General features: G+C 41.3%; 1 protein-coding gene across 3 annotated transcripts in view; it reads right to left on the bottom strand.

Annotated features, from left to right (window-relative positions):
- Positions 1-27,369, bottom strand: part of LMX1A (LIM homeobox transcription factor 1 alpha) — a 75,932-nt gene that overhangs the window by 47,536 nt on the left and 1,027 nt on the right. The window contains exons 2-3 of one of the 3 annotated variants that reach the window (XM_078392443.1): positions 27,066-27,187; positions 24,326-24,512 (exon numbers count right to left, since the gene is read on the bottom strand). In XM_078392443.1, coding sequence (XP_078248569.1) covers positions 24,326-24,512; positions 27,066-27,150 — 272 coding nt within the window. In that variant the 5' untranslated portion in view covers positions 27,151-27,187. Of the gene's footprint in view, positions 1-24,325; positions 24,756-27,065; positions 27,188-27,369 lie in introns of those variants that run through there. The other 2 variants (XM_078392444.1, XM_078392442.1) reach the window with 2 other exon arrangements.

The raw sequence follows: 27,369 nt of genomic DNA, 5'->3' as shown, positions 1-27,369 counted from the left end.
CGTCTGCCTTTTGCTCTTGTCCAAATCTGCTGTCTGTGGTTAAGGTTTCCACCACAGCTTCTGAACTCCCCTCTGCTTCCGTCTCTGGCTCATCATTACCCCCCTGAACTGTCCCCGTGGTGGCTTGTGAACGTGTAATCACTAGCACCCGTTTCACATGTTCAGCCAGGTCATTTCCCACGAGCACGGCTGCTGGCAGAGTCGATGAAATCGCTAGCCGCCAAACTCCCCTCCAGCCTTGAAAGTTGACAGGTACCTCCGCGACTGGCAGTGAGATTACCTGCCCCTCAATCCCTGCCACCTTCATGCTCTCATTTGGGATTACATACTCCCTAGGAATAATATCTGGATGGCACAGGGTCACCTGGGAACAAGTGTCCCGCAGCCCCCGATACTGATGGCCAAGTATTCCTACGTCCACCCCTGCTGTTTCAAACAACTGGGAATCTGTTCTCACCAGTAGGCAGCGCCTGACCTCTACAAGAGGACCATTTTCCTCAGCCTGATCAGCAGATGTAGCTGTTCCAGATTGAGTAGCCATGGCAACAGGCTCCCTCAGTGACAATGAGCCTTGCTCTTTCTGGACACAGAACACAGCTTTTGGCTTGGTCCCACTCGAATTCTGAGGCACAATTCCTTTTAGCTGCTTTAATTTCTCACACTCTGAGATTAGATGGCCCTTTCCCTGACAGAAATAACATTTTCTGGTGTATTTTGAATCTCTCTCATCTTGTTTTGGTTTTCCCTCCAAAATCTGAGGTCTTGGTTTCATGTCTGAGGGCTTCCCTTCACCATGGGCCCCTCCCCCTTGCTGGCTTTTCCCTGGTCCCTGAGAGTACTTGCTGTAGGTTTCTTTGGGTTTATCTACAGATTTCCACTCAGCACCTAAGGGTTTTCTTATTTGATAAATAATATCTGCAATCTCGGCGGCTTCTGCCACAGATTTCGGTTTCCTTTCCCTCACCTGGAATTTCAGTTCCCCATGCAGGACTGAATAGAACTGTTCCAGCGCTATCAAATCTTTAAGCTGCTGAAAGGTCTCTGTCCCCTCCTGAGATAGCCATTTCTCAAGCAGCCTCACCAATTGGGCCCCCACTTGGGTAAAAGTCTGCTCTGGTTTCTTTGTGAGGGACCTGAATCTTTGCCTCAGCTGTTCCGCATTTATCCCATGTCTTGCAAACACCAGTTTTTTAAACTCTGCAAAATCTCTCATCAGTTCCTCAGGCATCTCGGCATAGACTTCAGCCAGGCTACCACTGATTAAAGATCGCATGATGGTCATCTTCTCAGTTTCCCTCACTGAGAAGTCCACAAACGCTCTTTCCACTAAGGAAAAGAACACCTCAGGACAATCTCCCTTGTGGTACACAGGGAATTTCTTCAGGTCAGCTTTAGACAATTGGCCTCCCTCAGAATCCCTATTGTTATTATTGTTCTGGTTCATCATTTCCAATTTTCTTAATTCAAACGCCATCCTTTCTTTTTCCAGAGCAATTTTCTCTCTCTCCCTCTCTAATTCAAATTGTCTTTGCCTCTCCCTTTCCTCCCTTCTTTCTCTCTCTAACCTTTCCTCCATTTCCCTCACCCTCAGTTCATGCTGTTGGGCTAGGAGCAATTTTCTGAGTTCTGGGTTCTGCTCTCCTGTGCTGTCACCCTGCACTGAGCCAAATTCATCCTCAGAACCTTGGTCAACCTGGGGGTCTTTCACTTCACCCATTTCTGCCATTTGGCTTCGAGTCAAGGGCATAATGCCCCCCTCAGAACAGGCTGCTTTAAAAAGTCAAGCCTCAAAATAAAACGACCACTTTTTTTTTTCTTTTGCCTCAGAACCAGCTTTCTATAGATTACTGCTGTTCTTCAGCACTACTTGCAACTGTAGTGAGTTAGAGTCTACCCCCCTCTGCTGGGCCTCTCAGCTGGCAAGCTAGCTCACTTCTATTTCACAGTTTTGCCTCAGCTTTTTTTCCCGCCAAAAACAGGCTGCCTCAGAGCACCCTAATCTAGTCTCCCCAGTTGGCACGTTCTTCCACTAGCGCACCTCCCCCTGAGGTACACCTAGAAGATTACCTACGCGCCTCAGATTGTCCCTGACTAGACCCCCCTTGCTGTGGGCACACTTGCCAAGGCTTTGCTGGACCACTGGACAACTGGACCAGTCGTATCCCACCGCTGCCACCAATCAATGTGACAAACCCAGACCTACTGGGATCTGCCACACGTTAACTAAGCTGCCACCAACCATTCCCTATAAGAAGTCACACAGACCAGGGATGGATTTTCAACAAATAAAAGAATAAGGTTTATTTAAAACAACACACAGGCAAAATAAAATAATCAGGTGAATAAGATATAGTAACGTGGCTTAGTCTCATTCATACATGCATACAGTTTGGTTCACACAGAACACTTAACTTGAAGCACAGACCCTGAACCTATCAGTTCTGGCTAACCATACAGACACCTGAACCTATCAGGTTGGTACTCTGACACACAGTAGTACCCTGTCTGACACACAGACTCCCACACCAGCTTCTTCTTCCCAGCTGCTGCTTCGTCACATCCCAGCGTCTGAACTTCTCCACACACGCTTCACATATATATACAGTACAGCCCCCTCCTCCTGATGTCCCGCCTTCCACTCCCCATAGGATGGAACTTTCCCTCCAAACCCATGACAGACAGGTAACATCAGTGCTGTATGTAACAGGGAGCACATGGGTAATTGTTTTTTTGTTGTATTGTATTGTTTTGTATTTTATATAGGGTTTTTTGTGTAGGAGTAGGTTTTAATTAAAATAAAATAAAAACAATTTTGAAAAAAGGATTTTGAGCATAACCTTGCTAGCGTGTGAAATGAGTGCAAATGTTACAGTAGTTGGAGCATTCTTTGGCGCTGCCCTTCTTTGGGATTGGGATGTAGACTGATCTTTTTCAATCCTCTGGCCACTGCTGAGTTTTCCATACTTGCTGGCATATTGAGTGTAGCACCTTAACAGCATCATCTTTTAAGATTTTGAGTAGTTCAACTGGAATGCCATCACCTCCACTGGCCTTGTTGTTAGCCATGCTTTGTAAGTCCCACTTTGTAAGTGATTTCGCTGGAACGAATTAACGTCATAATGCGAGGCACCAGTGTCGTTTTCAGTCATTCATTTATCTAACTATCTAATTGGATATAATTATACCATGATAATTTATTAGTTTGAAGTTTAACTATCATCTGATCCTTCAATATCATTTTAATCATCCAATCCTTCAATCTGGCAACTTTTTTGTCCTTAAACAAATCAGCTAAACCCTTCAAGTTTGCTGGGAAATTTTCTATTTCAGTCACTACTTTTAATGGTGGAGTAAAGGGACATAGGTTCTTTTTATATCTATTCCAGACATTTAACATGTTTCTTTAAAAAGGGTTATTCACCTGATGTGTTTTATTTCTTTTTACTACATTAAACAAATATTTTTCAACATTCCCATTTATTTCTGTAGATTCTATATCCCACCAAATTAACTTTCCTTTGTTGTATATAATATCTCCAATAAATCTTAACTGATTCGCTGTATAGTAATTTTTTATATTAGGAATCCTAAACCTCCATTTTTTGAGCCTTATATCAATACAGTGATGCCTTGATTTAGGACCATAATCTGTTCTAGAAGATGGACATAACTCGAAATGGTCATAAGTTGAAGCACCATTTCTCATAGGAATGCATTGGGGCATGATTAATCCATTCCAGCCAAAGGAAAAAATCATTTTAAAAAATCACTGTAAGACTCATTGGAAATGTGATTAATCCCTTCCAGCCGAAGGGGGTGGGAAAAAAGAAAAGCAATCGACATGCAAGACCCATTGGAAATGCATAGAACACAAACGGAGCAGATCAGAAATGCACAGAGAACAAAGGGTACAGGTCAGAAACGAAAAGAAAACAAAGGAGAAAAACAAGGGAAGCATGCAGGACCCATCGGAAATGGGCCATAAAACCCCCAAAAGCAACCAAACCCCCCAAGACCCATTGGAAATGGGGGAAAAACCCAAAAAACAAACCCCCAAGACACATCGGAAATGGGAAAAAACACTCCAAAAAGCAACAACCCCCCAGACACATCGGAAATGGGGGGAACCCAAAAAACAAACAAACCCTCCAAGACCCATCACAGCACAGAAACATACTCCCCAGCTCAAAACCACGCTACAAAAACACCCAGAGTTTTTTAAAAGCAGAAAACAGCACATTACCTTACAAGGCAGCCCAAAGCCTCCCTGCAAACACACACACACACACACACACACACACACACTCAGAAGCAGAAGGAGACAGTCCCAAGCCTCCTCTGAGGCACGCTCTCTAACAGCTGGGGCGAAAGAGCTATAAAGAAGCAGCTTCGTCACCACCTACAGTTAGAAATTTGAATTTCCCACTGTGGCATTCATCCTTATTACGCTGAATAGGTTATGCATTATTCATGTTCTATGCTGATGTTGTTGAGAGGTGGGGCCACCAGAGATGTTAAAAAGGTGGATCCTGAGAGGAGAAGGGGGAGTAGAGTTCAGTGATATTTGGGGAGAGAAAGAGAGAGAGAGAGAGTTGGGAGAGCTGAGGTGTGATTAGTCTGAGGAGTGAATAGTAACCTGTGAGATTTAAATAGAAGACTGATGCTTGATGAACCTGAAGTAAATACTTATGAGTTATTAAAGAAACATCTGTAATTAATAAGCCTGTTTTAAGAAAAAGTGAAAACTGAATGGACCGTCATCTTTCCTAAGTAAAGTACCTTGATTTAGTGATCAACTGGTGGCAGCGTTTGAAAAGGTGTTTGGTTTGCCTTTGCTCTGTGTTTGGAAGACAAACAGGGGCCACAGGATACGAAGCAATCCAGTAAAGCCTGAGTTTAAAGTGAATTATAAAACCACATTAATCCTTTTTAATATAATTTGCTATGAATCTGTTTAGTCTATTTGCTAGTATAGCAGTAAAAATCTTGGCATCTTGATTTATTAGAGATATAGGCCTATAAGATCCCGGATCTGTTAGATCCTTGTTGGGTTTTGGGATAAGAATTGTTAATGAATGTTTCCAAAAAGGTGGCATTATCTCTCCTTTCAATATTTTATTATAAAACATTTTTAGCTTAGGTATCAAAATGGAATTAAAATGTTTATAATATTCTGAACCCAATCCATCAGGGCCTGGATTGGGTCCAGAATATTACCATTTCTCAGTTTATTAATAATTTCAGCAATTTCTTCTTCTTTAATCTCTTCTTCTAATATTCTTTTATCACATTCCAATAATTAAATTTTAAAATTCTCATTTATATAATTATCTGTATTCTCTTTCAGTACGTTTTTTTCATTTATATAATTCCTGATAAAATTCTTGAAAAATCTTCCATTTCTCTTTCATTATATTACAGCTCTTACCTGTTCTATCTTTAATTACCCCAATTGTGTTTTTTTATCTTCTATTTTTACACATTCTAGCTAATAATTTTGATTTTTTTGTTGCTAAATTCAAAAAAATGCCTCTTTATATACATCAAATCCCTCTGGACTTTCTCTATTTCTAAGTTTTCTAATCCCTTTCTCTTAGCCTGAATTTTTACCAATAACCTTCTATCTCTTTCTAAAAAAAACTTGCTTTCCAAATTTTTCAAGTCTTCTTTCTCTTTTTTTTCACATTTTTCTCCTTAATTTTTTTCAGTTTACAGGATTCCATTATTGTTATTCCTCTTGAAATGGCTTTCGTCATGTCCCACAACAGGCCAACTTTTGTACCTCCTGCTTCATTTATTGTTCATAATTCTAACCATTCTTTCATTATCTTTTCTATTACCTCTGGGTATTGTAAAATATTATTATGCATTCTCCACCTTTTAGAATCTTTATAATCTTTTTTAATTTCAATCTCGAACATGATCTGTTATTTTTATGTAGTTAATTTCAGTATTAACTATCTTAGAAATTAAATTTTTGAGATTGTATCACAATACAGCTTTTCTTACTCTTTTGTTGACTTTGAGGGCTACTCCATTTCTTCTACAAGATTCTTGCCCACAATAGTAGATATGGTAATCATCTGAACTGAATTCGCCCATTCCCGCCCATTTTACTTCACTGATCCCCAGGATGTCAATGTCTATTCTTGCCATCTCCTGTTTGACCACATCCAGCTCACCAAGGTTCATAGATCTTACATTCCAGGTTCCTATGCAGTACTTTTCTTTGCACCATCAGACTTTCCTTTCACTTACAGGTGCGTCCACAGCTGAGTGTCCTTTCGGCTTTGGCCCAACCACTTCATTTACTCCGAAGCTACTTGTACTTGTCCTTCCTCAGTAGCATGTTGAACGCCTTCCGACCTGAGGGTCCCATCTTCCATACATCTCCTGTCTGATCACATCCAGCTTACCAAGGTTCATAGATCTTATATTCTAGGTTCCTATGTAGTATTTTTCTTTGCAGCATCGGACTTTCACTTCCAGGCACCTTTCGGCTTTGTCCTCTGCTCTTCCTCAGTAGCATGTTGGATGCCTTCTGACCTGAGGGGCTCATCTTCCAGCGTCATATCTTTTAGCCTTTTGTTTCTGTTCATGGAGTTTTCTTGACAAAGATACTGGACTGGCTTGCCATTTCCTGCTCCAGCTGGATAGCATTTAGTCAGAACTCTCCACTATGACCTGTCCATCTTGGGTGTCCCTGCACGGCATAGCCCATAGCTTCTCTGAATTACTCAAGCCCCTTCACTATGACAAGGCAGCAATCCGTAAAGGGGCAAAATACTCATAGCAGCAGTGAAAACTGAAATTGCTTGCACTTGGTTTCAGACCCTGAATCACATAGTGAGAATACTCTGGGAATTAGCTAGACTACTGGTCTCCTGTCCTTTAAACTGGACACAAATTTTATGTAATGGACTATGGGAAAGGTCTGAAATATTGATAAAAGTAAGCTTATTGAAGTGTGTAAGATTAAATGATATGTGATTTGCAAGTGTTAGGCTATAAGTTTTGTATACAAATTATATTGTTTTGTATTGTTATCTTTAAGGATTATCATTTAAAAAATTAAAAAGAAAAAGAAAAGAAAGAAACAAATGGTATTGGAAAATTTGACCTATGAGACAGGAATAAGCCAGGAGAATGTTCTGAGATGCTAAAAACCTATATATGTGAAAAGCATACTTCAAGTGCATAGAAACAGAGAACAAAAGGAGAAAAACAAGAGATCTCTTCCAGAAGATCCAAGAAATTAAAGGGAAATTTAAGCCTGGATTAGGAACACTAAAAGGCCAACAGGGAAGTACACTATATGAAACAGGAGGGGAAAAAAGAGAAAACAGAAACACTGTACTAACGTCCTAGACAGAAAAGATAAAAGGATTTAAATTTTCTTTTTAGAAGAATCCTATGATAAAGCATCTGCAGTTCTAGAAAGTGAAGTAAATGCTGCCCTGAAAGCACTGGAAAGAAATAAATCACAAGGGGGAAATACCAATAGAACTATTTCAAGCCACAAAAACCAAATCTGTTAAAATCCTAACAAGAATATTCCAACAAATATGGAAAACAAAACAATGAGACACAGGATGGAAATATTCAATATATATCCCGATCCCCAAGAAAGGAGATGTCAAGGAGCGCAGTAACTATAGCACCATTGCTCTAATTTCCCATGCAAGCAAAGTCCTGCCTGCCATATATGGAGTGAGAAATGCTTGATGTTCAAGCTGGATTCAGGAAAGGAAAAGACACTCAAGATTATATTGCAAATACCCACCTCAAACTGGAGCATACCAAAGAATTTCAGAACGACATCAGTCTGTGCTTTCTAAATTACAGCAAAGCTGTGGATCATGAGCTATGGATTGTTCTGCAAGAAATGGGTGTGCCTCATCACTTGACTGTCCTCATGCATAATCTGTATTATGGATAAAAAGCTACCATTTGACAGAATACGGAGAGACAGAATGGTTTCTTTTAGGCAAAGGTGTCAGACAACATTGCATTTTATCTCCTACTCTCTTCAATCTGTATGCAGAACATATAAAGCAGGGGTCAGGGAACTTTTTTACCTTTTAACCCCTAAAAATGTATATACGCTGACATTATCCCATTGATTTGAAAGGAAGGATCTTGGCCACATGTGGCCAGTCGAGCGCCGCCGCTGAAGCCTCACTACCTAGGCTGCCGCTGACACCTCCTTTGCTGCTGCCTGGGGGGGCGCACTCGGTCCTTTGCCCCTCGAGGGTGGTTCCCTTTCTCCGCCGGTGGGCAGCTCCTGGGTGGCCATCAAAGAGCAGCAGGTGGCTCGCCCCCAGTCTGGCACCGGCTCCAGCGGCTGCTCGCCGTGGTGGCTGTGTGCCTCGTTGTCGAAGTGCCACGACAGCTGCCGCATGGAGGGCAAGACGCTCCTCCAGGCCTGGCTGGCTAGTGTGCAGGTGCCGCTGAAGGAAGCCAGTGGTTTGATTGCAGCTGGACCGGAGAAGGGGGTGGGAAGGGGGCGAGCGGGCTGCCGGGGACCCCCCTCTGGGCAGACGAGGAGGAGGAGGAGGGAAGGGGGTTAGGGTCACGTCCTCATTACCCCCAGGATTTTCATTTTTACCCCATTTGGGGTAATTTACCCCTGTTCCCTGACCACTGATATAAAGAAAGTTGGAAAAGATTCAGATGAAGGAGGAGAGAAAATTGGTGGAAGATACTTCAATAATTTAAGATATGCAGAGGACACTCTCTTGCTCAAGCATAAAAGCATAACGATGTATCACTGGAGACCAAGACCAAGTCAGGAAGACTAGATTTAAATCATTGTTTTCTACATAAAGATTAATTCTTGTTGGTGTAATCTTAATATTTACAACTTTTCAGATTAGTTTTACAGTTATATCAAAAAAAAAATACTGATTTTGTTATACTATTAGAAACACCTCACAGACAGATAATTATGAATTGTTGTGAGGTGAGCTATCTCCAGTTTAACAGGCTAATCAATATTTGGACATTTGTTTCTGCTATACTTTATCAGAAGGAGAAAAATAATAATTACCTTAACAATAATTTATTTTTTTAAATGTTATTTAACAAAAACACTAACATTATAGCATATATACTCATACTTTTTAAAACATCCATGTTATAGTTGCCACTACAGACGGATGATTTCTGGGTCCCCATGTCGTAGGTAATGAGCTGGAAATGGTGCTTGTAATTTAATTCTCTTAGTGTGTAGTTCTGTTTTTAAGTGCACTCAGTTCCTTCCAAATTTCAACATCATCAGCAATAAAACAGCTATTTTTTCTGTATTTTGTTCAAAGTTTCAGAAATGGGTTTCCAAATGCTCAGTATATATTCAGCCCTTCTCTTTGGTCTTAAGGATTTTGGCTATGATGGTGCCATCTATTTTCTTTCAATTTTGTTCACAAACTGCCATCAGAATAGGGCAGTTCTTGATACACTGCTCAAAACAGTCCATTATTCCATCTAACATCTTGTGGGAGTCTTAGTTTCGTTCCATCATTCTTTTCAGAGCTGCTGTGGGAAAATTACTGCTAAAGAAGTGTTTAGCAGTTGCAACAACATTAGCCTTTATTTCTCAAGTCTCTGGCTAGGAGGTGCAGCAAACCATATCAGTTTTGAATTGCATTCTTACTCTTCTAAATGTCTTCTCCTCTTGGATACATTTGCAGCCTGGGATCAAACTGTGCACTACACATTTGAACCTTTTGCTGCCACTTCTTGTAAGTATTCTGCTTTGTGTGCATTTCCTGATATATCAATTGTTTCTGCAAGGAAGACATCCCTTTCTTCTGTTGTCATACAAATACATACTAGAGGATCGTTGTGGACATTATTCTACCCATCAAGATTTAAATTAACAATTTATTCTCTAGAGCTCTGCACAGTGCCCCATTTCTCTGTCATACACTTTATCCAACAATTTTCCTGCAACCTCTGTTCTGCTGGGTGGACTGTATCAGTGATTGAACCATATTAATAAATTGTGGGTTTGTAAATACATGGAGAGAACAGTTTGTTACATAAACAAACTAGGCAATTTTTTTCATCAGTTAACTCTTTTTCTAGTCTCCTGGTTTTTATTGCAAACTTTTCTAAGGTAGTTCCTAGCTGGTTGGCTTTTTTTCTCTTAGGTGATTTACTGTGGATATATAATGCATGTGGTGCAACTGAGGCTGTGGTCACACCAGCAAAATGTTTCTGAATTTCAACCCTTTGGGGATGGGGGGTTCAGATGATGGAAGGCCATTATCGGTTTTGTTGTTGTTGTTGTTCCTCCATGCTATCTCCACATCACTGAGAGGCTACTAATGTATTTGATCTGCTTTTCATTGTGTAGTACAACCAACGTCCCACTGAGTGTGTACTCTAATACCTATTCACTTTCTATGCATCTGGCATGCAATCACACCTCCCTCACCTGATGTTGTTTGACGCCCTTAATTTTTTTTTATTAATTTTCAAACAGGAATCCATTGGTATATTTCTGTCTAATATGGACCATCAGTCCCCCTACCATCTTTTGACTGCCACTTCAGTGTGCTGTGGGTTCTGCTCTATAGAGGGTAATGAAGCACGGAAATACAAAGAAATGGCCCAGATCAGTACGTGGCCAGCAAGGGTGTTTTGCTGACACAGAGATGCACCCACACAAAGTATTTTCAAAAGAGGAGGAAAGGGGGCAGAGAAAGGCACAAGAAAAGGAAGGAGATATGTCTCGCTCGAGGGGTGTAGATGAATGTACCACATCTAATTCGCACCCAAAAAAAGCAGACCAGTTAAAAACCACATGAACCACTATCACAGGATATATGCCACATGACCACACTGCGCAGCTATACAGGAAGCAGAAGATGCAAGAAAAAAGGGGGGCATTTCTCTTGCGTGGCCACAGCCTGAAGCACTATCCTGGACAGAACTCTAAAACTGTAGAACAGGAGGATGATCTCAAAGGTGAATATTTTCAAGAATCCTTTATGTTGATGATGGATTGCCCTAACCAAATCAATGCTTGTTACTATTTTATTAATTATACTCTTTCTGCTTATTTAGTAGTACTCATTGTATTTACTGCCACTCAATACTGACCAAAAAAATTTTTTTGGCTTTTTTCAATTATTTATTTTTCTTAATAACAACTATATCAAAATGACAGTAACATGCAGTAATAATAACAAATATAATTTTCTTAATTATGTTTGACAGTTCAGTTCCTCAAGACAGTCTTTAAGAAATAGGATGAAATCAAAACATAAACCAGTCTGAAGATCTTGCCTGTTCAAACATGATCCTTTTGTCATCTTCATCATAGCACTTCTTATGATGATCATCAGGCCTTGCATTTCTTTGTTGCACTGTTTGTATTTTGCATGTATGCATGCCTTACTCGTAGGTAGAGGAACTTCATTAAAATATTCCCAAATAGTGTCTCTTTTGTGGTTGATGACATTTCGGTGCCAGGTCAAAACCTTCCTGTTCCAGAAGGCTTTTAATTGAAATAACATCAACTGTGGTTCCTGATGGCAATTTTAATTGTATTCTAATCATTTTATTTTGTTATTGTATTTTAATTGCATTTTAATTGTTGTAAGCCACCCAGAGACCTTTGGGTAGAGTGGGCAGCATATAAGTTAAATAAATAAATAAATAAATAAATAAATAAATAAATAAATATAATATAATATAATATAATATAATATAATATAATATAATATAATATAATATAATATAATATAATATAATATAATAAACCTCAGGAGATACACAAAAAGCTACAAAGACTTGTGTAGTTTTCTGCTCAAAAGGTTTCACTTTCATTTTCACTGCTTGCCCCTCCCTCCTCACACTTAGTTTCTTCTGCAGATCTATTCCACTCCCAACAGCCTTTTCATTGCATTTTTAAAACATAGTACTTAAGAGATAAGGGGTTGATTCTATTAAAATATATTGATTCTGTGTACACAGATTTGTATTAAAGCATTTTTTCTCAACTCTGTTTTTTATATAACTTTTTTGTGAAAAGGAGGTATGTGGTCTCTGCAGACACAAATTTAGTTTTGAGAATTGTAAAACCAAGCATTTGTGGAAAATTGCACCATAATTAGAGATGGGGGCTTCATATTCATATATAAAGTAGCCCAGCTACCACAGCCCCACCTTCCTGGCAAAGGGATGGGAGGATGAGTCTCTCTGCTCAGCTGTGGAGTGGCCAGGTGAGCAGGGAGGTGGGACTGCAACAGCTGGGCTACTGCCATGATTGGATCACAGTAGATGATGCTGGCCAAATACACTGCGCGCCATGTGGTAAGTGGTAAGCCTCATTCTACATAATTATAAAATAATTTTTACTTCACTGTGAATAAAATTTGGACTGTAATGTATATTACATCAAAAATTATCTTAAATTTAAAAATTGATTTAAATAAAAAAAAGACAGCTCAGTAATTTAGGTATCTTGGCTGTGTAGCCAGAGGCTGAGAGTTCCGTTCCCACTGTGCCTCATTGAAAAGGGCTGGACTTGATGATCTGTAGGGTCCCTTCCAGCTCTGCATTTCTAAGATGATGAAAAAATCCAATTTGAATTTTAAAGATCCAATACAGTATATTAATTTTTAAAAAATCATTGATTTTTATCTATCCTGCTTAACACCTTTTATCTGGATACATGAAGCATTAATTGCTTATAATATTTTGGTCAGCAAACTACATTATCATCCTGCTTTGGGTGCAAGTTTCCCAGAATACATTTCTGTTCTATACTAAAACACTGCTAAAACAGGATGTTTATATTTTGGTTCAAGCAAAGCTAATCTAAAGTATGAAAAAAAAATTCATGATTATAGAATTTGTGTAACTCTGACCCTGAGAAATGGTAAATGTCCATGTTAAAAATCCTGCCACAGAAGAGAAAGTGCTCCAAGATTGTTATTGCACTATTCAAGAGTAATTGTAACAGTCATCTAATACAGTCTAATCATCTGGAGGATAAAAGTTTCTTGTGAGCACTGTCTTCCAAAAGCATATTACCACATCACATTTACAGCTTCTGAAAGGTTCTCAGAAAGGATTTTCTCTCATAAGGTTTACTGCAAACTATTATCTAATCCACTTCCATTTGTCATATTACTTAATATTTAAAATGAGTAACTCTTGCCCAAGTGGCTTCTGGTAAATTTGTTTAGAGAGCTCTGCTGAATCTACAAGGTCCAAGGTCAACAATGCATTAACAGCAGCAGCAGAATATTCAGCCACCGACTAACTTGTCCCAAGTTATTTTACTCATGTGTTTTAAAATCAGGAAGCAATTAATAGCTGGCACAAAGAGAACATGTTTCTCTAGAAAGTGAAGGAGAGTGGGGACATGGAAAGAAAGCAACACATTTTGTCTTCATTTTTACTTGTAGTAAAGAGGCATGGATTTATCAACTAAAAGATCAGGGAAATTTTGTAAAGATTCAGGCATTAACAAAGTTCATTCCATTAACAAGACAGCATGGAACCAGGGCTTGGGACTCACCTGTTGTGGGATCAGGGCAGGAGTAAGCAGGTACCCCGGCACTTACCCCAGGTATCTGCACTACAGTGGATCCCTCTTCAGGTGAAGGGAGGTTAATAGTTAATGAGTTAATAAAGTTGTGTCCCTAGTTAAACCCATCACCTGTGTCTTGTCTCTCTATTTTGGGTTGGTCAGGTAAAGCTCCATGCTTTTCACTCTTTCTTGACATATTTATATTTTCCATGAGTTTTATCCAATTATCTCTTTTAGTTTCTGAGATAGATAAAAATTGATCATGCACAGCCAGTCGCATTCTAATGAGATTACCATGACCTCTGCAAATCAATTTCCCAATTTCCTTCACTCATGTGGGTACTACTCATGTGTTCTTATGTACAGTTTCAATAACTTGGGGATTCTGGGGTTTTTTCTGTAGTTTTCCACATGATAGATACATTCCATTAGCTTAATCTACACATTTGCCTGTTATGAAATGTGTGCGATATGTAGGAGGCCAAAGCAACAACTCTAAGGAGATAGCATATCAGAAACATTATTTGCTGTTTTAAAGTTTTAGTTACATATTCCACAATCAATGCAGGGTCTTGCATCAACTAAAAGACTAATCAGTTTTATGTGGCCTAACCTTTCACGGACTATGGAGGCAGCTGGATTGCTCAGTGGGATGGAGTAGCTGCATCAGGAGTCTGATTTTCTACTCTGCTTCCCAGAAGAAAGGTGAGGTTCTGAGCAAGCTGCACAGTCCAGCGCAGCACCTGAACAAGAGGCAGGGGGTTAACCCTCTGGGTACTTTATACCTAGAAAACCCTGAATCAAGCACCATAAGCTGGACTTGGCTTGAAGGCACTTCACCTCTACTGTTGGTGCTGGCAGTGCTGCTGCTGTCATTTGTGGACTGTAGTCTTTGCCATCAAATACATGGCATCTCTCCTGGGCAGACAGATACACATGATTAGTGAAACAGAGATGAAGGGGAATAGAATGACAAAAGGTACCATAAATTGGTAGATGGCAAAATCTACAATCCACAAAATCTTGTATCAAATAAAGCATCTTTTAAAGGGCCACAAGGCAAGATAATCATATTGATATTTCAGTATCAATAGTTAGATACTTTAGATCTCCACTTCAAAACAGTTGCTGGTTTTTCTCTCATATTCTCTACACTAGTGAATTCAAGATATTTGGAGTGTTGTATTTTTGCATAAGTCTAAAATTACATTACACAATCCCAATGGAGGAAGATACCAATGTTGTTGCAACTGGAGAGGATACTATGGTAATCTACCAGATTTGATGATGTTGATTTTTTTAGTGGTCAGCTAGTGGTCGCCTAAACCTTCTTTAGGTCTCCTCCAATTTATAAGTTGGGATATGTGTGTGCACTCATGCAGGCAGGACAGAGGGGGAGAAATAGTAAACCAATTGACTTTGAATGTAAATCAAAGTACAGATGTTTGTTAACATCACATTATTTTTGGTAGGACAGACATTGTAATATACATGTGAATGCATATTCTCATCAAAAATCAGCATGGTTAATCAACATGGGTGTGCTAGTCATTAGATTAAAAACAGAGGTGCTAATATCATATAAAGAAAATGGGACAAAAAGAAACCTAACTCATAATTTCCATGCATATCTGCACAATCACATGCATATGTACACATACACAAAAACAATATAGCATTGTATAATTTGACTCCTTAAAGAAAGCATTCTTCATCATAATATCTCCTGGACTATGGTCACTAACATCTTTCCCATGGCCTCTTCCAGCTATTTATCTTTAGAATACAAAACGTAATGCAGTAAACACTTTTGATATCCTTGTAGAGTTGATGTGTGAGGGAGCAAAAGAATGAGTGAACAAGCGAGTGAGGGTAGGTGTTGGAAAGCGACAGAATGAATGCAGAGAGTAATAGAGATACAGAAAGACTTTCGTTCTGATTCACCCCTGTTGTCCAACCCAGATCTGAAAGAGCTTCAGTCCTAATAACCTGTGCTATAAAACAATTTAAGTATCATTAAATTTTTAAGCTGGTCCTTCGAGAATGTCCTGTCAAGCTCTACATAGAAAAGATGAAAGGGGCAGGGGGAGAAATCATTTATCTTAACATGTCTTAAGTAGATTTACCCTCTAATGGTCTTCATATCAATGCACCCTCTCTACACTGCTGTTAAAAGGATGCATACATTTCTTATGCCATCTCCCCCTCCCCCAAAAAAACAAACCCTCTTTTACTGTCAGCGGAAAGGCAGAAAGATATGAATAATTAAATCTTTTCTCCCTTCCTCCAAGTGATGAGTTTGTTTAAACACTGAGGCTGATTTCCATGTGGAGTTAAAGAAGGTAAGTTAGTTCTTCCTGCCCTAGGTAAATGTTGTTGTCACTTCAACACCACTAACTTGATGCATCATATTTTTCCATGTATAAAACAACACTTTTTCCTTAAATAATTTGAGAAAAAAATTAAGGTTGTTTTATACATGGAAGGCAGTTCTTTGCCACTGCCTTTTGCGAAGGCACAGGGCTTAGCAAAAAGGAAGGGGAGCTGTTTCTCCCTTCCTTTTTGTTAAGCTCCATGCTTTTCAAAAGGCAAGGGCGCGCGGGGCTTTAGCAAAAAGAAAAGGGAGGCGTTGCTCCCTTCCTTTTTGCTAAACTTCATGCCTTCTCAAAAGGTAAGGGAAAGTGGCAGTCACTTTGACAGCTGCTTTCCTTGCCTTTTGCCAAGGCACAGGGCTTAGCAAAAAGGGAGCCCTTTGATCCCTGCTTTTCCAAATTTGGGGTTAGAAGGGGGGGTTGTCTTATACATTGGGTCATCTTATAAACAGAAAAATACAGTATATGCTCAGGAATGTATTTCCTCTATACTAGAGTCCTCTCATCACAGATTCTCAAAAGAAGGGGGAGGAGGAGAAGAAAAAGCAGAAAAAGAGGATGAGGAGGAAGTTTTTGCTTTGCTTTCTTTTTGGGGAGCAGTATGTTCAAATATTGAAGTTCATACACTGATACATTACCAGATTCCTCAAATTTTCATTTGACAATATTCTCCTTAGCTTCTGTGTATGGAAACATTTACAGCTAATTTCTTGCCATTTCTTCATTAATATGAAAAAAATAATAGTCATGCTGCAAATACTATTCAGGTTTTCATATATTATATATTTCTTTGTCAAGGCAAATGAGGAGGTATTTCACTCATATTTCTGCTATTAACTGTATAGCTGATAATCTTGATCACAAGAGTATATTTCAGTCCCCTAGATCCACAGAGCAGAACTTCTGTCCAACCGCCATTTTGAAGGTGACGAAAATTAATGAGTTTCTGCTACTGAGTCTCCAAGCTTCAGATTCATGAATGATCTCACAATTCTCAAGTAGAAATTGTTTGTAATATTGTTCAGTCAAACAGATTTTGGAAACATGATCATTATTTGTTTATCTAGCTGTCCAAATACACACAAACACACCCATGACGAATTAAGCAACAAGTAATGTATTCTAATAGACACTTTAATTGTGTGACCCTACAATATTAGTTCTGTCTCAAAGTATATTTTTATTTAAATCACACATGTACTCTTTCTGTCTCTTTTGCACTAATGTAGCTGTTGTCCTCTGTTCCCTTTGCATAGTTTATGTGGGAGGAAGAGAAGGGCAAATTACTACCACCTCATAGCCACAGCCTTGAAAAGACACTTCCCTGGACCTGCTGCTTCCAGAATCTCTCAGCTACCCTGGGAGATTCTGTAGTAAAGGACCAAAAAGAGAACACTTTCCCAAGCAACTACCATCAAAACTTGGAAATTAATTTATAAGCAGAAATTGATATAGAAATAGCTTTTCTGTGAAGATCTTTTACATGATACACCTGGGGGGGAAACTATTTGAAATCAAAAAGTCATTGGACACACTCCGTTCTCTCCATATTCTGAGTCTCAAACTATAAACAGTGTTGATCATACATAGTTCCCACCCAACTGCAATTTGTTTAATCTAAAGCAGTTGCCCAGACTGCAGTCTTCAAAGGACAACTGATGTAGAAGCAGGCACCTTAATCTCTTTAGTGACCATGCTGGTTAGGGCATTCTGGGAACTATAATTCCCCCCCAAAAAAGTATTTCCCATCTCAGTCCTCTTTACACCTACTGTTTTGATCTCCAGATTCCTCCCCTGGCCCAAGAAACATGGTTTTTGACTATCAAGGACACCCTCTGCAGAGCAGAAAGAACTGTAGGGGGTAGAACCAATTTCAGCATTGAAAACCCCTGCACCACATTCCCCTTGGAGACTACAGACACCAATAAGAAGGAAGGAAGGAAGGAAGGAAGGAAGGAAGGAAGGAAGGAAGGAAGGAAGGAAGGAAGGAAGGAAGGAAGGAAGGAAGGAAGGAAGGAAGGAAATGCATACAATTAACATTAAGCCCCAGCTATCACACAGAGATTAAAAACATAATTAACACTAAAAAAATACTTCCAGGATGCTAAGCAGAGATATCAACAACCAAATGTGCAATCTGAGACTATGCATCTTTATTCACAAGTAAGCCCTATTGAATTGGTAGAATCTTATCTAAAATTACTTGCCTGCTTGTTCAGGCAAATAAAAAATTGCATACCACCAGCTAAGCCATTTCATATTATTGGCAAAGTGGATTTTTGCCTAAGTAACCTCATGCCATAATAGTGCCGTCCTATTTTTAAGATGCCACAAAACCCTTTGTTATTTCTGTTTTAAAAGACTAATACATGTACCTCCCTGTAAATAAAATCAGTGGGGCTCATATACTTCCTGTGTGGGCTCCATATTCTGCCATGTATATATTATTATGTCTAGTAAAGCCACCACAAAATAGTATTAAAAAGTTGAAATCATAACAGAACTTTGAAAGTTTATTCTGCAGCCATACATTGTAATGTTGACAACACCAATGTGAGCAGTCAAGATGGCATACAGGATACACTCTTGTGCTTACTACAATTTCCAAATTGACACGATGCAACAGAAAATCCCAGAAGCTGATTCTTTTTTCCATCAGTTAACCAGTTCCCACCCCAAAACAACACAATTGTCAAGGCTGTGTTTCAACAAGTGTGAACAACAGTGATCAGAAAACGGTATCCGGTCAAACATCTTGACTGTTGCCATTGGTGTTGTCAACATTTAGGCTGCCCTTTGCCATGCTGGCAATGTGGGCATGATATTTTGCAGCAATATTGGGCCATTTCCTGGCTATTTGAATTGTGAGTACAGAAGCACAAGATCCCACATTCATGAACCAGAGGGGTTTTTTTTAAAGAATTGAACATTTAGAATGCTCCTGCTGATAACAAGTTTGTAAGAAAGCTAGAAAGGCAAAGGTTTTTCCCCTTTGAAATGTTTTTTAAAGTCATTATTACAGCCCCTGATGCCTGGATTCCTTTCAATTTAAAAGCAAGAAGTTGGGACTAGCCATTCTCTTTCAAGATAAGCAAGATTGGTCTTTTCAGTGTATTTGATCTGTTATAATCCTCCAAGGAGGAAGTTAAAACAATTTTACTTTTAAAAACATCACAACTCAAAAAATTATTTTGCCCAAACATCGCCACATTTGGCACCATGCAAGAGCAGACTGCCTGCTACATCTCTGCTACATTTGGTGCTGACTCGAGGTTCGGTTTCAACGTTATGGCTGTTTGTTTTGGGTATCCCAATTTTTTTAGTTGCCTTATGGAATGCTGAATGGTGCTGGCACACATTATGTATATTTCTCACTATTCAAAAATATTACACAAATGTTCAAGCCTCAGATTGGTTTTCCCAAAATAAGGAAAAAGGGGAAGAAGTGATCATTTATTCATACAAGCAAAGAAAGATTGTATCACAATCAATGTAACATTTCACCTTGCAGATAATTAAAAATAAACACAACTATTGTAGTATTGTAACAGCTCTATAAATGCTACTCATAGTGCTGTTTTTATTAATAATCGTATTACTGTTGCTGCTAATAACAATCTACTGTTAGTCCAACTATTAAGAACATTACTATTGGGTCTAAATATTTGATTTTTCTGATTATAAAAATCTGACAAGACTTCTCACTCTCTCACACACGTATTCTGCTTTAATGGCCACAGGAACAAACGCACATACTGTATCTGCCATGTGGTATCTGGAGGACACAGTATTGCCTGAGTAAAGAACTGTGCTTCTCTATGACAAAGGCGGCCGTTCAAAAACAGTGAACTCTCCCTGCACTCTTAATCCTCCCCACATCTGCCAGCACCTGCTCAGGGCCTTTTTGCAATCTGGCCCTGCAAATGATCTCGGGCTCAAACCTATAAAATGAGTTAACAGTGTAACTCTTGTGGACACAGGATCTTTTGGTCCAAGACCATTTTCACAGTTCTATGAAACTTCTTAGCAAGCCAAATGTATTTTCAGTATAGCCACTCTGTGGTGCACACAGCAAAGTGACTTAAAAATAGAAATATCCTAAATTAGCCAGGTGGGTAGATATTAGTAGCTGATTCCTAAAACATGTAGTCCTTTCTGTTCCACTTGTAGGAACACAGGGATTTATAGAATCATGCCTAATACACATTAATTTACATTAATCAGCAGGATGTAAACAGTGCCAACTATACGGCAGTTGGGCACATTAGGCACTATCCCTTCCACACATTCCATGCTAGCCAGTACTAAAATTACCCATACAAATCAGTTGCCTGATCTAATTGAAGGAACTCATATTGATTATAGCTGCCAGTCCAGTCCAGTTTGTTTCAAATCTTAAGAGTGAAAGAATGCAAAACAGGCAAGAAAATGTTTACTGGGGTTTTTTTAAAATGAAAATGTTTCAGAACTTTTGAAGTGTACATTAATTATAAATCTATGTTATAAATCTACTTTTACATTAGTTTACGTGGTCAGAACTTCCCCAAAAGAATGTGGAGAATTGTGGTTTGGTGTGGTCATTGAGATCTTTATGTTACAAATACTTATACTTCCCCAGATTCACCTGGGAGATGGCAGAACTGTTAATATTAGTTTTCAGTTTAGAAAGGGATGCGAGTAGATAAATAGGGACCACCTCGGTGGGAAGGTAAACAGCGTTCCATGACTAAATCACACTGGCCATGTGACCACGGAAAGATTGTCTTCGGACAAAACGCTGGCTCTATGGCTTGAAGAGCGGGATGAGTGCCGCCCCCTAGGGTCGGACACGACTGGACAAAAATTGTCAAGGGGAACCTTTACCTTTACTATATTTTATTGACAACTACCCTGTGTAAAGTTTCATTTTTCTAGATTATTATTTTTATGCAGAAATAATTCCTTCACAAAAATCAATTTGCATAGTACATATAAATTCCATGAGTGTTGGGCAATATCTGTTATGTATTGGGATGAGAATGTAAGAAATGGAGAATGCCTTTTTTCCTTTTTATGAATTTATTAATAATAAAGTTTAAGAAAAAAATAAAATGAACTATTTTCCTGACTCAATACTTGTTTTTTCTCCTTTTTCAAAACCAATGTTTTGTGTTCTGTAATGTTTTGTTTTTGCTCTTTGGTATTATGCATACCAGTTACGTGCCATTTTTTATGCTCAACATTACCAATACAGCTCATAATATTTTAAAGGGCAGCATACATCTCTTATTAGAGTCATTATAAACATATTATCCCCCTTATAGATTAGCTCTGTAAATTCATGGGAGTAACTCTAAGGATCAAGAGGTGTATGTGAACCCTATGAAATCTCTCAATTGTGCATCTTGTGCAGGAAGTTTGAGAAAATCTTTAAAAGAAACCAGTCAAGAAATTTTCAACAGGCTTTTCAGCTTCATGATTGCAAAACATGGTGGGAGGTCTGATGTCACTGTAATCCATCACTGTTCCAAAATACCTCTTTTATTTCCATGATAAAATCCATTTTTCTCACAACCGGAGAGGTGGAGGTACTGTGGAGATTGTCTCACCAAACCCCTTACACAAAGCAAGAGACAACAACTCAGTCCTCAAGATATGTTGATCCAGTCTCTGCCTGAATACCCACAGCCCAGCAGAGCACATTGCCTCCAAAACAGACTGATTCACTTCTGAACAGCTCGTACCATTACGAATGCTGCTCCAAATCTTCTTTCCTACCATCTTCACCAATTGGTTCTAGTTTTGTATTTGGGGATGACATCAGCAAGTTTCGGCAAATCTTTGAAACTGGGTTCTTCCATTCCCTTGCAGGGCACACCCAGTATGCGGTTTTAATGTATAGCTAGATGGGAGTTTGGGAAGTTACCTTTTGGGACGGCACCTGCCATAATTCTGTAGCCAGCATGAAGTTGTAGTCCAAAAAAAGTACATTTTTTCCAGCTTTGGGGCAGATACCCTTTCACAACAAAATAACAACACGTACAGCTAGATGGGAAGTGCTGTATATTTCCAAGCACCTTTCACAAGAAGCAATGTAACAACTAGGGAGTAAGGAAAACAACAACTGTTGGGGGAAAAAACTCTCTATGGTGTACTAAACAGAATCTCCAGAAATGTAAAACTCAATACAATGAACGTATCTAACATAAAGATTGTAATAACTCCACCATAAACGAATACAGTACAGTATATAACAAATAAGATAACAAACCTTAAAATATTGTATACAAATCAATACATATATACTCCTACATGCTAAACATAGAGAATCCAAGGTGCACATAGTGTATTCTTGTGTCAAATTTCCATGTTTGTTTCCTGATAACACTTGAAGCAAATGTGAACATTTGACATACAATATATAGGAGTATATATGTATTGATTTGTATACAACACTTTACTGTTTGTTTTATTATTTATTATATGTAACTTTACAGTTACATATTTATGGTTACGCAATTGCTTGTGCAGTTATAAATGATTACTGTGCAGTTACGTTCACTGTATACGTTCACTGTATTGAGTTTTACATTTTTGTTTTCACAAGCAGCATTCAGGAAATGTATAAGGTGTTTAAAAACCAATACTTCTCTCCTTTGCTTTCAAAGCACAATACAGTCCCATTCCACTGTATCCACTATCAAAAGTAAAGAATTAAAGTACCTTTATTCTGCAAATGATTGACTACAGTCAAGACATTATGTTTCTTGGTCATACACTGTGTCTCTGCTATGTGTTTGTTTTCGCATGGTGATGAGATTTGCTGGAGTTGGACATATTTAAATGTGCAATTCTGACAAAATGTTTGACGACCCTGTAGGTTTGAGGGATTTGGGGGGATGTGGTCTGGATTGCCAGGATTAATTTGTGTTTGATCGCCTTAGAAAAATGCTTTTTTTCCCCCTCATCTGTGATATTGCTAAATACAGCTTCTTCAGAACTCCATTCAGGACATACAAAGGCTGTTTTTAAGGACTCTGCATTCAAATTAATCCCATCTGGTCCTGAGATCTAGGTTTCTAAACTCAATGCAACAGCCCTGGGACCACAAATTCCCTATTGCAAGATGTGACAATGGTTGGTGGCTTAGATGGCTTTAAACTGAGTTCATCAAGTTCCCAGGGGAGAGATACAGCAATGTCCTTCAAGTTCAGACACAGTCTATTTCCACCGCTGTGAGAGGACATAGAACAGGTGAGTACTGTTGGTTTCCTTGTGACCTATCTGTGGTTCTCCTGGGCACATCCAACTGTTCCCTTGAGTAAAGCATCAGGCTGGATGGGATGAGGACCGAGCTAAATGTGACATATATATTCTCCACTGCATTAATATGACAATGAAAGCCACCTCTTGTAGTGAGTCAGGTTTTTCATTCACGAGAAGGGTCTGGATTTTGAAAAAGCTGGGTTTTGAAAAAGACAAAGCACTCAAGACCACATTGCAAATATCCATTGGCTACCGGAGCACACCAAAGAGTTTTGGAAGCAGTGTGCTGCTTATAAACTGCCCCATCATGCTTAAAGCGTTCTCTGAGGGGCTTACAATATAATTATGCAGGCTGCACACTGTCCTTGCCCTAGTGAGCTAGATGCACACTTTACCAACCTCAGAAAGATGGAAGGCCAAGTTAACCTTGAGCCCGCACCCTGAGCGCCCAAATGTGAGATGGACTGGCTCCCAAAAGGGACCCACAGACTCAAGAGCTGAGCAGAGCTGTGGAGGACCTGACATACTGGAGATTGTTAATTCATGGGGGTCACCATACATCCTGGAGGGCTACTTGAAGACACATAACAACAAAGCACACGACACGCGTACATGCCATGGGTGAGTTACGGGTCTCACCATGCACATTTTCAAAAGCAATGTCTTGCCGCCCCCCCCCCCAATGGATCCAGACATAAAACACACAGTTGGGGGGGGGAGAAAAGGTCAAAATCCTGGTTGCTACTTCTTAGTCAGAGAAAGCTGTTATCAAAGGATGGGAAGGAGGCTCACCAACTGTGATTGTATTCTTCTCTTATGAAACACCGTTCTGTGGTCAACACAAAACCATTTCTAGTTCCAGGGTTACAGGGAAGCGGGGAGGAATTTCCTTGCATAAGACAGTAGGTTTGAAACCAAGTTAAAGACTGTGACTAAGACTACAATCCTGTGTACAAACGTGGCGAGATCCTAAAGGCAGTTTTCCAAAAAGAATCATGAAGTGCCCTTGCCCCCCAGTCTCACCGCACAGGATCGCGCCTCTTCGCCTCGGACCCCCCCCCTTCTTCGGGCTGTTGCCGAAGGTCGGCTTGGGGCAGGAAAGCGAGGGTCCCGGGCAGGGGGAGGGTGGCCCTCGCTTCCGGCGGTCCCAGGGCGCACTTACCGCTCGTAGTCCAGGCGGCAGTAGAGCTTGGCGTCGCGGTAGAAGCAGGTGCTCTCCAGGGGCTCCCGGCAAGAGGCGCAGCACACGCACCGCTCGTGCCACAAGCCGTCGTTGAGGCGCAGCAGGAAGCGCTCCGCGATGACGCCCCGGCAGCCTTCGCACACCGAGCGCGGCCGGGCCGCTCCGCCTGCAAGAAGCCACACAGCGGCAAGGAGGGGGAGAACTGACGCAAGGAGCGAGATGTCCCGCGCAAAGGTCCATGTTGGGAAGCTCGACTGCATCCGAGGGATGACCCGCATCGGACTTAGGAGACTCCCCTCTCTGCTGCATTCACACTCAGCGGGCCTGTGGTCCAGGTGGTCTCCGAGGGAAATCCGGGGCGTCACCCGCAAAAGCCGGGCCTGCCCCGTACCCCCGAGCGCCTCAGGACCAAGAAGGCAAACCATCTAACTCTACCCTCTCCTCGAGTTGCCTTCCCTTCGCCCACATTAGAGGGGAGGTCTCGAGCGGGGGGGGGGACCGCGTCCCGGGGTGGGGGTGGGGGGGGTCCGTCAATAGCTCTGATCGCCCAGGCGGTTCCTTCCGGACACTATCCAAAAATGCTCAAGCAACTGTTGTTGCTCCTGAAAATCTAGGGAACTCTGCAGAGCGTCTTTGCGGGCACGTTTGTTGACTCGCTCGCTTGTTGAGGTGAAGGGGAAAATTGCCCGGCCGCAAAGCCACTGGCTTAGCCGAGACCATCCTCGGGACCTTTCTGGGGACCCTGCCCTCCGCGCTCCTGCCGCTCTCCAGCGCTGGCTGAGCCCGCGGGGAAGCGGAAGGCAATTGTGCCTCCTTTTCGGCACGATCTTCCGAACTTCTCCTGCTAGTTATTCATTTAGTACAAAACTAAACTCACAACTTCGGAACATGCGCCATGAAATGCTGTCTCAGATTCATATACTTATGTCCGCTACCCGCCCAACGGCATCACACCAACCAGTTCACTTGTCCGTGTGGTTTTAGGGAACTTCGTGGATTTTAAACCGTCACAGACGCGATTCCACGCATCGAGGCGGCGTTGGAGGATAAGAAAAGCCCTTTACGCCTGAGGAGGGAGGGCAGGATTCGGAAGAGGGAGGGGGAGATCTTGTGGCGCGCCCAGAAGAACGGCGACTGGGCACCAAGCGAATGGGGAAGGATCGGGTTGGGAACCCAAACGAACTCTTGTCTCTTTTTCTTATTCAAAGGATTTTTCTGTGCCCTTATTTAAACATTAAAAGAGTGTTTAAAGGTGGGTCAAAGGCATCAATTTTAAATCATGGTTATTTGGTGGCCTTCCATTAAACGGTAGAAGCCTGCCTTTCTACCAAAATGACGGAGAGGGGGGGGCCTCCACCAGTATTTTCCGTATTTAAAGGGAAAAACTTTTAATCATCGTCGTCTGAACGTTTCCTTCGATGCTTAAGAGACCTTCGGTGCCGACATTTTATGGCCCGATTCTTTTGTGCCCGGGGAGGGGGAGAACTTTCTATCATATACGGGTTGCGACTCGTTATTCTGCACCCAGTTGGTGGTCTGGATGCGAGTTCCAACGAACTTCCCAATGCTTGCCAGCGGCCTGTAACCGGGCGCATGGGGCAAGCTAATTTCTGCTTCCGACTCAGGCCTGGATTGGGACCTTCGCTTGCTTTGTAATAATTATAGTTGCAAATCTGCCCAGTCCCTAACCCTTTTTATGCATATTAATTTAGTTTAAACCATATTGATTATCTTCAATGCAATATATTTTTATTTATTTGCCTTGACGTTTACCCTGAGAAGATACTTGCTTTACAAAGTACCAAATAACTAAAGAGTACGAGAGTGTATGAAAAAAGAAATGTTTAAGCATTCTTTTAAAGCCTTGTTTTAAAGACTTTCATCAGTTTAATTTTACAGTTATATCATGTTATTGCACTAAAGTAACTAGAGTAGGACCATTTGAGTCCACAGAATTTACGGAGGAGTTGATCCCCAGTAATTCAATGGCCCTGCCCTACTACACAGGATTTCAGCCACATATATTTATATGTATTATCATATTTTAGCATCTACAAATTATGACGGTGTGTTTTTTTGTGCTTTGATAGGAATGTAAACAATTTCAGGCACGTGTTTCTTGAACTGCGCTTGGTCGTAACGACTGGAAAACGACCGCCGCCACCCATTCCCCCACCCACCCCCGGGCGCCTCGCCTCTTTTTCCTCGCCGGGCTTTTGGGACAACGATTCTCTTCGGCCACGGGAGGAGGGGAAAAGATCCTTCCTTCTCTCTGAGAAAGCGGAGGATTCTAACCCACCAAAGCACATGATGAAATAAAGCTTGTTCGCTTTATAGCCTTTAAAATGCGGCAATACTTTGGCGGTCCCCCAGGTTTCGTTCTCCGCGGTCCCCGCTCTCCGCCGCGTCGCTCGCTCTCTCCCTCCCAAGCGGAGACCTGCTCCGGGCAGGAGCTGCCCCTTGGAACCGTCCGGAATAGGGACGAGGCGGGGGAGGGGGCGGTCGGCCGGGCAGGGGGCCGGTGGGGCTCCGCGCACTCTTCTCTTCCGCGAGGGGGACTCGCCTCCTTCCTCCCTCCCCCCTCCCCCTGCAGAGCGGCGGGCGGGGTCACCGCTCCCGGCAAATCCAGCTGCCGAAGGGGCTCCCCGGCTGCCCGGCAGGCCCCAGGGGTGCGCGCCGAGGCGAGCGGCGGACGGCCCGGGCACAGGCGGACACTTACCGAGCAGGGAGGAGAAGGCGACGGAAGGCGGAGGTGGCTGCAGGACGTTCGGCGGGGTCTCCTCCATCTTCAAGCCGTCCAACATGCCCCGAGGACGGGCAGCGAGCTGCTTCACGACTCCCCTTTTGGAAAAGGGGAAAAAACGGGGGCGGGGGCGGCGTGCCGGAAGCGAGTCAGGCTGGGGGGTCCCGCATGCCTTCCCGCCGCCCCCCCTCCTTTCCCCGACGGCCGGTGACAGCTCCCGAAAAGGGGCGCCTCGGCCCTCCTGCTGCCAGGCCGAGAAAGGTGGCGACCGAAGCTGCCA

This window comes from Pogona vitticeps, chromosome 4, assembly GCF_051106095.1.
Source record: "Pogona vitticeps strain Pit_001003342236 chromosome 4, PviZW2.1, whole genome shotgun sequence".
In the NCBI taxonomy this organism is placed as follows: domain Eukaryota; kingdom Metazoa; phylum Chordata; class Lepidosauria; order Squamata; family Agamidae; genus Pogona; species Pogona vitticeps.
This window is presented reverse-complemented; position numbering and strand designations above follow the sequence as displayed.